At 37.9% G+C, this 12,369-nt stretch overlaps 1 protein-coding gene across 6 annotated transcripts in view; it reads right to left on the bottom strand.

The window, feature by feature from the left end:
• The window catches only part of LYST (lysosomal trafficking regulator), a 174,266-nt gene that overhangs the window by 134,973 nt on the left and 26,924 nt on the right, over positions 1 to 12,369 (bottom strand). For all 6 annotated transcript variants that reach the window (XR_003005492.1, XM_024761468.1, XM_024761471.1 and 3 more), the window contains exon 3: positions 10,773 to 10,971. Coding sequence is in view for 5 of the 6 variants with exons in the window: in XM_024761468.1 (XP_024617236.1) it covers positions 10,773 to 10,964 (192 nt within the window). In the remaining variant the exon portion in view is untranslated. The remainder of the gene's footprint in view (positions 1 to 10,772; positions 10,972 to 12,369) is intronic.

Below are 12,369 nucleotides of genomic sequence, written 5' to 3'. Positions count from 1 at the left end.
GCATGCTAATTAAATTTAATGTTCCAGACATAGCAGAAATATGTGTTATTTATTTATTCATTCATTCATTCATTTTGGCCGTGCTGCACAGCATGCAGGATCTCAGTTCCCCAACCGGGGACTGAACCTGCACCCCCTGCAGAGGAAGCACGGAGTCTTAACCACTGGACCACGAGGGAAGTCCCAAGTGCTATTTATTTCAGTCCTTTATTTCTTCTATCAGAATTTTATAATTATTTCTAAAATACGTATATCTATACACACATATGTGAACATTTCTTCAATAGTACTGTAAACAGAATCTTTTTAAAATTTCCTAGCTATACAGCTTTAGTTAAAGGAAACAATATATTTGACTTATATTCCATAACTTTGCTGAACAGTTTTTGGCTGACCTTTTGGATTTTTCTGTACACATCATTTAAAAAATTTTTATCTCTCCATCTTTCTCACATTAAGCTGTCATTACTTTCATACTCCACTTTACTATCGAATGTTTTTAAAACATGATGTCAAACAGACTAGTAATAAAGTTATTCTTATATTGGTTCTATTACAAAGCTTCTTATTAAAAATAATTTTGGTTTTTCTATACAAACAGCTCATACAACTCAACAACAAAAAAACAACCCAATCGAAAAATGGGCAGAAGACCTAAACAGACATTTCTCCAAAGAAGACATACAGATGTCAAACAGGCACATGAAAGATGCTCAACATCACTAATCATTAGAGAAATGCAAATCAAAACTACAATGAGGTATCACCTCACACCAGTCAGGATGGCCATCATCAGAAAATCCACAAACAACAAATGCTGGAGAGGGTGTGGAGAAAAGGTAACCGTCTTGCACTGTTGGTGGGAATGTAAATTGGTGCATCCACTATGGAAAACAGTATGGAGGCGTGTCAAGAAACTAAAAATAGATTTGCCATATGATCCAGCAATCCTATTCCTGGGCATATATCCAGATAAAACTATAATTCAAAAAGATACATGCACGCCTATGTTCATAGCAGCACTATTCACAACATCCAAGACATGGAAACAACCTAAATGCTTATGGACAGATGAATGGATAAAGAAGATGTCATACATATATATACAATGGAATGCTACTCAGCCAAAAAGAATGAAATAATGTCGTTTGCAGCAAGATGGATGGACCTAGAGATGATCATACTAAGTGAAGTAAGTCAGAAAGGGAAAGACAAATACCACAGGATATCACTTACATATGGAATCTAAAATAGGACATAAATGAACTTAGCTATGAAACAGAAACAGAGTCACAGACATAGAGAACAGACTTGTGGTTGCCAAGGGGGAGAGGGGGTGGGGAAGGGATAGACTGGGAGTTTGGGGTTAGCAGATGCAAACTATTATACATAGAATGGATGAACAACAAGGTCCTACTGTATAGCCCAGGGAACTATATTCAATATCATATGATAAATCATAATGGAAAAGAATATGAAAAGGAATGATATATGTATAACTGAAATCACTTTGCTGTACAGCAGAAGTTAACACAACATTGTAAATCAACTATACTTCAATAAAATAAATTTTTTCTGGTTTTTCTACTCTTTGTATATGAAACCCTCTATTAATTTATTTTTAGAGTTTTTGTAAAGAAGAGATGAATTCTGTCAAATGTTATTCTGATGTCTCAGGATAATTGTATGTACTGTTTCTCCCACTGATGTCAAACATCATGCTAATAGTTTTTCTTGCATTAGACCAGGAGTTGCAAACTCACTTTGTAAAGGGCCAGAATGTAAATATTTTAGGCTTTGTGAGTCATATATGGTCTGTGTTGCATATTCTTTTTCTTTTAACAACTCTTTAAAAACACCAAAACTCTTCTTAGCTTGTGTGCTGCTCACAAACAGATCACTGACAGCAGGATTTGGCCTGTAGGCCATAGTTCGCCCAACCTGCCCCCGTTCCCTCTCCTCCTTCTCTCCCATCAAAAATGGTTATTAGGGCTTCCCTGGTGGCGCAGTGGTTGAGAGTCCGCCTGCCGATGCAGGGGACACGAGTTCGTGCCCCGGTCCGGGAGGATCCCACATGCCGCGGAGTGGCTGGGCCCATGAGCCATGGCCACTGAGCCTGCGTGTCCGGAGCCTGTGCTCCGCAATGGGAGAGGCCACAGCAGTGAGAGGCCCACGTACCGCAAAAAAAAAAAAAGGTTATTAAATGGCTGCAATACTCTTAGTTAAGACTCCTGGAAAACTTAAGGTGGTACCTAGTAGACCCTGTTAGCTAGACAAATGTACTACTAAGAATCTTGAGTGTGTTGTTCCACACAAGCCTTACATGCCCAAGGTAGAGAGAGGTCTGTATCAAAAACAATTATAGACGTGGCTTTGGGGGCATGGACTGAACTCCACTAAGGTTCAGAAGAAACTCACAATATTTTTAAAGAAGTTGTATTACTAAAAATTACTAACAGCTTGGACTAAAAGGGGCAGAGAGAGATTAAAATGATGAGACTTCTGGGTGCCCACTTTTTTACAGGCAGGAGGCAGAATGAGAAAGCTGAAATTATGGGCTATGTATTCTGGAAAAGAGAGGACATCTCAGAGGGTGGAGCCAAGAGCCCTGGAGAACCGGAGACTAGGGAACCCCTCCGAAGGAAAAGAAACATATTTCCTGCTTCCAGAGCAAGGTGTGTGATAACGCACGCCTGGCAGCATTTCAGTGGATTAATGGCTGCTATGTGCCTCCTGTCACCTGCTAGTTGAATACAAGTATGTAGTGTGTTTAACTTGTTCCTATCTCATCATTGTGTGCAGGGTGTGCAGGGGGCAGATTACTTGTCTTTTTATTCACAAGCCTCTCAATCAAGAAGAGCTGCAACCAAAGTACTGCACTTGGAAGCCCCGAGGGCACCCGGAGTGACGCACATTGTGAGCTCAGGGACTTCGGGCCTATGCCACTGTGGAGCGTTACTTTGAGAGTTCTGGTAGGGAGGGGGTGTGGGAGGGACGCTAATAATCATGGTCAGAGGGGAGACTACGTAGATAAAACGTGGCCACAAGTCATTTCCTCCCATCAAGTGCTGGACTCTATGTTCCCATCTCTTAAACCTGCACCGGCCTCGTGACTTGCTTTGACCAACGGAATGTGGCAGAAGTGAGATTATGTGACTTCCTGCAGCTTCCCCCTCACCCTCTTAGAATGCTTCCACCTATGGAAAGAAGCTGAGACTAGCCTCCTGAAAGACGAGAGGCCGCGTGGGTGAGAACTGACGAGGCGGCCTGGCCAACGGTCCCATCCGACAGCCCTCAGTCTTCTGCCAACCAACCGCACATTCGGATGTAAGCCCCGCCGACACCACAGGAGCAGAGCCTGTGATCCCAGCGGAGCCTGTCTGAACTGCCCCAGAATCATGAGCAAATAAGTCATTGTTTTATGCCACTAAGTTTTTGGAATGTGGTTTGTTACACAGCAATCAACTGATGTACTCATTGCTCCTATCTAGTAGCCTGGGTGCAAAGGGAGATAATGCAGTGGATTATCTACTGCTGTCCAGTGGCTAACATTTCCACTGCAATCATACTCCCACTCCTCCAAGAAGTAGGAATGCCAGCATCCCCTACACTCCCCCTCACCCCTGCCAGACCAACCACACATAGATAAATCCTGGCATGTGTGTAAACAGAATCTGTGGAACTAGATGTAGTAAGTTAAAGTTTATTTATTATTACCTTTACTAAATTTAATGTTTGCATTATTCTCCAACAGAAGCAATTCTTGCTAATAATATTGTCAATGACTGACTCGTCCAATCTGAAGAATACTTTTCATTGCCTATTCTCTTACTTAAAAACCTCCCCAATATTTTCAGAATAAAATTAAGACTCCTTGCTACGGTAGACAAGGCTTGCCATCACATGGTCTATGCCTTCCAGTCTCCCGACTAGCCAACCCCCGACATGCAGCCTTTGCTCTAACCCTACTAGCTGATCTTTCTCCAACCCTCAGTGTGTTTGCATTTGCAGTTCCCTTGGTCTAATGCCTCCTCCCCCTTTACACTGCCAATCCCTATTTAAACATGTCAATTTCTCTAAGAAGCATCTCCTGAGGACTCTCTCCTTTACACTCCCCAAATACTTTCACACTGTTTTGTCACCGTTAAAAAAATATGTATCTGTCCATCCCTTCAAAAGCTATGAGCTCCCGGTAAAGACAGTCTCTGCTCTTGTATCTCTGCATCTAGCAGAGATGCTAGCACATAGCAGGTACATAATGGTCTGCTGACTAAACCAGTGAATGAACTGTGTAGCCACAGTTTTAAAAGTCTGATTATTTTCCAATTATACTTACTTTATGTATTATTATGATAGGCCATTTATGTAGTGCTATATATTAAAGTGACAATGCTACAGGAATGTAAGAAGAATAAAGTACTCTCTTACACATAAAATAGCTATTTTTTAAATTACATTTTGTCCATAAATGTACAGCCTCTTTCAGTAAAACTTCATACTTTACTCAGCAAAATAAGTAACTTTACAGAACATCCACAGAATGTGAATAGGTATGGAAATTATACATACTGGAAATTTTAAAAGTATATTTATAACACATGGTTGTGTATATTAGCTCTTTTTTGGTATATTGTATTGGTAATAAGTCATGTAATTTTCTACCGATTACATTAGAATTAAGCTATATATATGTTCATAATTAGGGTATAGAAAAAACTAGAAACCATTATTATCTAATATTACATGGAAACAAATCATTTTTATGTTGGAAGAGATCTTTTAAGTCATCCAACTAGATGTATTTATGTTACTGATGAGGATACTGAGATTTGGAGCAATTAAGTCACTAAAGCCACCCATCTAATTGATATTGGTACCAAGATTAAAAAATCAAGGATAAGTCCGTAAGAGAATGGACTTGAGGATATGGGGAGGGGGAAGGGTAAGCTGGGACAAAGTGAGAGTGGCATGGACATATATACACTACCAAACGTAAAATAGATAGCTAGTGGGAAGCAGCTGCATAGCACAGGGAGATCAGATCGGTGCTTTGTGACCACCTAGAGGGGTGGGATAGGGAGTGTGGGAGGGAGGGAGACGCAAGAGGGAAGAGATATGGGAACATATGTATATGCATAACTGATTCACTTTGTTATAAAGCAGAAACTAACACACCATTGTAAAGCAACTATACTCCAATAAAGATGTTAAAAAAAAATCAAGGATAATTGTTATTTTTTAGGCTGGGCAGTTTTCAAGTTTACAAGTTTTCAAAAAACTTGTAAAGGTCTCAGTATAGGTCCACTCTAACTTTAACCATTAAAAAGGTTACGTTTTTGCTACTTAGGCAGAGCATTTTTTCCCTAAGAATAAGTAGATTAACATGTCTGTATATAATAAATTATGACCAAATGGGGTTTATCCCAGGAATGCAAAGTTGCTTCAACATTTAGAAACCATCAATGTAATTCACCTACATTAATAGGAAGATAATATGATAGTCTGAATAGACACAGAAAAGGCATTTGACAAAATCCAACATCCATTCAGGATAGAAACTCTCAACAAGCTGGAAATAAAAGAGAACTTCCTCATTGTCATAAAAGGCATCTAGGAAAAATCTAGACTTGACATCAGATTTAATGGTGAGATACTGAACCTTTTTCCCTACGGTTGACACAAGGCAGGATGTGAAATTATCCTTTACAAAAAAGAAGTGAAATTATCATTATTTACAGATGACATGATTGTTTACACAGAAAATCCTAAGGAAACCACAGAAAAACTTTAAGATGGATAAATTTAGCAAAAGCATAAGACACAAGGTCAATGTATAAAAATCAACTGTATTTCTATGAGCAATAAACAGAAAAATAAAAATTTTAAATGCCATTTATAATGTCATAAAAAAGAATAAACTATTTAGAATAAACTTACCCCCAAAAATATAAGACCGCTACACTAAAACTGCAAAATACTGCAGAGAAATTTGAGAAGACTCAAACAGAGATTTATACCATACCATTTTTCTCATGGATTAAGAAACTCAGGATTGTTAAGATGTAAGATGTCAATTCTCTCCTAATTGATTTCTGGATTCAAGAACATCACAAGTGAAATCATAGCAGGCACTCTGTAGAAATAATAAGTTGATTCTAAAATGTATATGGAAATACAAAGGATCTAGAATGTTCTTCAAACATTCTTGAAAAAGAAGTACAAATTGGAGAACTTACACCATGTAATTTCTAGACTTACTGTAAAAGCTATAGTAATCAAGACAGTATGGTATTAGTGAAAGAATAGATGACAGGTAAGGAGTAGAACAGAGAGTCTAGAAATAAACCATAAATATATGGTCAACTGATTTTTAACCAAGGTGGCAAGGTTTTTCAGTGGGGGAAAGAACAGACTTTTGAGAAGAAATGTTGCTGGAACAACTGGGTAACTATAAAGGAGAAAGGGGCAGAAATGAACCGTAACTCCTACCTCACACCATACACAAATATTAATTCAAAATGGATCACAGACCTAAAAGTAAAAATAATAACAAAAAAGCCCCTAGCGGGGAAAAACATCAGAGAATATCTTTGCAGCTTTGGACTTGCAAGACCAAGATTTCTTAGACAAGATACAAAAAGCACTATTCACACAGGAAAAAAATTTTGCTTTTTGAAAGACATTGTTAAGAAATGAAAAGGTGGGACTTCCCTGGCACTCCAGTGGTTAAGACCGTGCTTCCACTGCAGGGAGCGTGGGTTCCATTCCTAGTCAGGGAACTATGATGTTGCATGCAGAAAGAAATGAAAAGGCAAGCCACAAAGAAAGTATTTGCAATTTAACAGAGATTTTTATCCAGGATACTTAAAGAATTACAGCAACTGGATAACAAACGAATAACCTGACTTTAAAAATGGGCACAAAACTTGAACAGACGTTCACAAAAGAAGATATACAGATGGCCAATAAGCACATAAAAAATGCTCAGCATCATTAGTTGTCAGAGACATGCAAATTAAAACTGCAGTGAGATACTACTTCATATTCACTTAGAATGGCTGATACTAAAAAGACTGGCAGTGTCAAATATTAGAGAGGATGTAAAACAACTGGAATTCTCATACACTGCTGGTGAGAATGAAAAGTGGTACAACCACTTGGAAAAACAGTTTGGCAATTTCTTATAAAGTTAAATACCTACCCTTTGCCCAGAAATCATATGCCTAGATATTTACCCAGGAGACATGAAAATACATTCACACAAAGACATCTATAAGAATATTCACAGCAGTTTTATTCAAAATAGCCAAATGTAAACAACCCAAAAGGTTAAACAACAGGTGAATAGTTAAAGAAATTATGGTATATCCATACAACAAAATACTAACCAGAAACAAAAAGTAGTGAACTACTGATTCAATCAACATGGATGAATCTCCGAGATACAAGAGTACATACTGCATGATTACATTTACGTGAAGTACTAGAACAAGCAACACTACACTTAGATGTTAAAAGTCAGAACAGTGGTTATCTTGCAGTGGGGGAAGGAGAGTGGCTGACTGAAAAGGAGTATGACAAAACTTTCTAGGGTGGTAGAAATGTTCTAACCATTGACCTGGGTGGTGGTTACAGAGGTGTATATATTTGTCAAAACTTATCCAACAATACACTTAACATCTGTACATTTACTATATGTAAATTATATATCAGTAAAAAGTCTGCTTAATTCTGTATATTAAATATCTGTTAATGAAGCAAAAGTATTGCATAGAAGGACAAGGCCTTAAACTGCCTCTTCTCTAGAGTATCCAAGAAGTGTTCCAACTCATGAGAAGCACAGATACAAAAGTTAAAGTTCCATGTGGAATCTAGAAAAATGGTACAGATGAACCAGTTTGCAAGGCAGAAATAGAGACACAGACGTAAGAGAACAAACGTATGGACACCAAGGGGGGAAGTGGGGGTGGGATGAACTGGGAGATTGGGACTGACATATATATACTAGTATGTATAAAATAGATAACTAACGAGAACCTGCTCTATAGCACAGGGAACTCTACTTCACTTTGCTGTACAGCAGAAACTAACACAACATTGTAAAACAACTATACTCCAGTTTAAAAAAAAAAAGCTGAAGTTCCTCCTGTACAGCATCTAGTGTTTTGATTCCATTTTAAATGATTAAATCTTATGCAATTAAATTCCCCTTAAAGAGCCAAAAGATCATTCTCCATTTTCTGGTTTAAACAATTAAATTTTGAGAAGTTTCTCTTTTTTTTTTTTTTTTTTTGCGGTACGCGGGCCTCTCACTGTTGTGGCCTCTCCAGTTGCAGAGCATAGGCTCCGGACACGCAGGCTCCGCGGCCATGGCTCACGGGCCCAGCCACCCCACAGCAAGTGGGATCTTTCCGGACCGGGGCAGGAACCCGTGTCCCCCGCACCGGCAGGCGGACTCTCAACTACTGCGCCACCAGGGAAGCCCGAGAAGTCTCATTTTTAAAATGGCTATTTATTTTCACTCTACTTCTACTTCTACTGTCCCTACTACCATTGCTACAGATATTCCAAAAAGTGAGTGACTGGGGGAAAGAGGGCATTAAAAAATATTACCGTAGGAAAAAGTGTTGTTGCAATTATGACCTGAACACGTTCAATCATTTAATAGTACATTAAAAGATATTTCACAACTTAAAAGAGAAAGACAGAAAGTAGATTAATGTTTGCTTAGGGCCAAGGGGGATGGGAGGGATAGGGGAGTGATGGCTAAAAGGCACCGGTTTCTATTTGAGAGGATGAAAATGTCCTAAAATTGACTGTGGTGACAGTTGCACATATGTGTGACTACATTAAAAACCACCAAATTGTGCATATGAAATAGGTGAATTCTATGATATGTGAACTATAGCTCAATAAAGCTGTCATTTAAAAAAAGCCATTGAGATTCTGATTGGGACTGCATTGGAATCTATAGATCAATTTGGAGAAAACAGATATATTTACAATATTAATTTTTCCCAATACATGAAAATTATGTAGTTCTGCCCTTATTTGGGTCTTCTTTAGTTTCTCTCAACAATTTTTTATAGAATTTTATAGAGAAATTTGTACATAATTTATCAGATTTATTCCTGGGTAACTGATATTTCTGATGCTACTTATATAGTATGTTAAGAAAAAAAGAGAGAAAGCACTGAATTGTCCTAATGTGGGGTAAGAAGATGAATAGAGCATGATATGCACAGTAAGTCATCAAAATTTTGAATTTCACATCACTATATGTGGTCTAACAAATAATTTTTTCTGATTTTAAAATTTATGGAAAAGTCATACAGGGCTTCCCTGGTGGCGCAGTGGTTGAGAGTCCACCTGCTGATGCAGGGGACACAGGTTCGTGCCCCGGTCCGGGAAGATCCCACATGCCGTGGAGCGGCTGGGCCTGTGAGCCATGGCTGCTGAGCTTTCGCGTCCGGAGCCTGTGCTCCGCAACGGGAGAGGCCACAACAGTGAGAGGCCCACATACCTACACACACACACACACACACACACACACACACACACACACACACAAAAAGAGTCATACAAATATATAAAAATTAAATTATATTTAGTCACATTTGATAAACCACATTCAGAAAAAAGAATAAAATTATATAAACCTATATAATGTTACAAATCAATGCTATCTCAATAAAAATAAATAAAATTTAAAAATACGTAAACCTGCAAATATTCTGGAAAATTCCATGACAGGTAGACACCACAGTGAACAAATATGTCCTGACTTATATTTGTTAGGTTCCTTAGCTTACAGTGAAAACAGATACTGTTTAATTTTAGTATCTATGCTTACCCAATATATGTATTTATTAGCAAAATGCTTTCATGGCAAAGAAATTTTATTTTACAATGGTTAAGTTTACATCTAAAGCCAGTAACATTTAAAGTGTTTAAAGCTGTCCATCATATTGGTGCTACAGAGCCCTTATTATCCTTTAAATTCAAGTTAATTGAAATATTATTATCTAACTGCATTAATTAGTAGATGGTGGACTTTTCCTTCATAAAATAAGTATTTGTTTTCTACTAAAATGAAGTAGATATAAATCACATCTGGGCTTCAAGTTAACCTTGTATGAGCTACTTAATGTTTCCAGATCTCAGTCTTTCACCTACCAAAGGAGGTTAGATGAAAACATCTCCATAGTCCCAACTAGCTTTAAAATTCTGTTAATTCTATAACAAGGAAACAGCAAAATACCATATGGTCTTGACATAGTTTAAGCAAACACAGTAGTGTATGAAAAACTAGATGTGTACAAGATGAAAGACTTAGTAATTATTAGCTTACACAAAGGATTCTCTACTTTTTTCACCCCAGAATTAGCAAGTTCCCTAGATATCATTTACACTAAACTTTTCAAAAACATACCTGATACTTACTGAAAGTGCAAATGCATGATGTTTCTGAATCGTGATCTTATCTCTACTAATAATCATAGTTATCTCACACTGGAATTAGGATAAAAAGCATAGTGTATATGAAACCATTTTAGAAGAAAGGCTATATATAACTGTAAGGTATTTTAGACATTTTGAAAAGTATCCAAATAAATAATATGTTCACAAATGCGGCTACTTTTCCTTGTCTGAGTGATGTGATAGAACTTTATCTCAAAGAGACTCTCAGAAATTATGTAACCCAGAAATTACGTATCTATAATTAACTAAAATTTAGTGATGAAGAAAATGATTTGATATGAAAATGTTACCTGATCAATAATAGAATTTAGCTTGGTAAGTAACAGAAATCCTCGGCCGTGGACGAGGTATTGGCCAAGGGTTGCCATGTGTGTCTCCTCCTCTTCTTCCTCCTTGGCCCCCACTCTCTGGACCACCGCATTGCAAAGCCGGTTGACATCGGTCAGAAATTCACGTGCCAATGAGTTACTGTCAGTGCTCATGACCGAGCTATAAAATAAGTAATAGAAAAGAGATTAGAAAAACTAAAAATTATGTTTAAAACTATGTGTTTTTGTTGCTGTTTGTTTTTAACTGAAGACTAACTTCAAATTACTGGGCATTGGTATCTAACCTTATAATCTTTTCAGACATAGTTCCGACCTAGTCAGGGGCTCCTTAAATATTCCTACATGGCAGAAATTAGTCCTGGGCGTGAAATGGCTGAGTAGAACCATGCACAGGTACGTGAAAGCGCGGGGAGAGAAGACACTAGGGAGTGGTGGCAGTTAAGGTAGATGCTGACTTCCTCTCTTAAATGCCTCACTGCAGAATAAAAGTAAATGCATAACTTATAAAATATTCTTGCTGCACATGTTTTGAAAGATAAATGGATCTTTTAAAAATATAAACTGTTTTTCACTTGATAGAAGCCACAATCACTGACCCACATCCTCAAACACATGAGGGGTGGGTGGGGAAAAGATTTACCACCAGGTGAATAAAAATACAAGAATTCTAGCAGCTGAAGTTATGGCACTTCATTTCTTGCTACACATCTGAATCAAATAAAGGGCAGTGTGACATTTCAGGATTAAGGAAAACAGTATAGTAAAACAGACAAAAGAGAGGCAAAACACAAATGTAAAGAAAAACATGTATAAATCTTCAGCAGAGGAAAAAGCATGAAGAACAAAATCCCCAAAGAATTTCAAAATAGTTTAATTTTAGGATTAAAAGTAATTTTGAGACACCCAGTTACCCTGAGAACCTTGTAACCTGACAGCTTAAATTAAATGAAATGTGTATTGCAGTCTTCCTTCACCCTTTGGGGGAAGACCTTCCATCGTCCCTGCTGAGAAGGCAGTGGGCCATGTGACTATGTCTACTGCCAAGAGGCACTGCCAGTCTCTGGGCCCAAATCAGCTGACACACACCTGATTCAGGATCAGCCAACAAATACGATGGCTGCAAGATGTGACTCGTATGGTACAGCCTGTAAAGAGGCCTTGGCCAATCAAGTTTTCTTTCTCTCTCATAGGAATTTGAATTAGGGGCATAGTTGTGCTGGAAAGTCAGAGAGAGATGACCCTGTGGTGGTCACTATGAGGTAGCTGAGGCCAACTGAGTGAAAATTAACCAAGAGGATGCAGAAAGAGATAAACATGAAAGGGAGAGACCGAAGAAATTCCTAATACTACTTTGGTTCCTATTCATTCAAGAGCCTGATGGTTTAATTCCTGGATTCCCATCAGAATTCTAGGTATTGTTACAATAACAATCCCCTCTATAATATAACAAGTACCATTATTTTAAATATTGAACATTAGGAAAATAAAAGTATAAAAAAAGGTACATCGCTCATTATCCCAAAATGCAGCAATAGCCACTATTATATATAATATTACT

This window comes from Neophocaena asiaeorientalis, unplaced genomic scaffold (genome assembly GCF_003031525.2).
Source record: "Neophocaena asiaeorientalis asiaeorientalis breed wild unplaced genomic scaffold, Neophocaena_asiaeorientalis_V1.1 scaffold166, whole genome shotgun sequence".
Classification (NCBI taxonomy): domain Eukaryota; kingdom Metazoa; phylum Chordata; class Mammalia; order Artiodactyla; family Phocoenidae; genus Neophocaena; species Neophocaena asiaeorientalis.
This window is presented reverse-complemented; position numbering and strand designations above follow the sequence as displayed.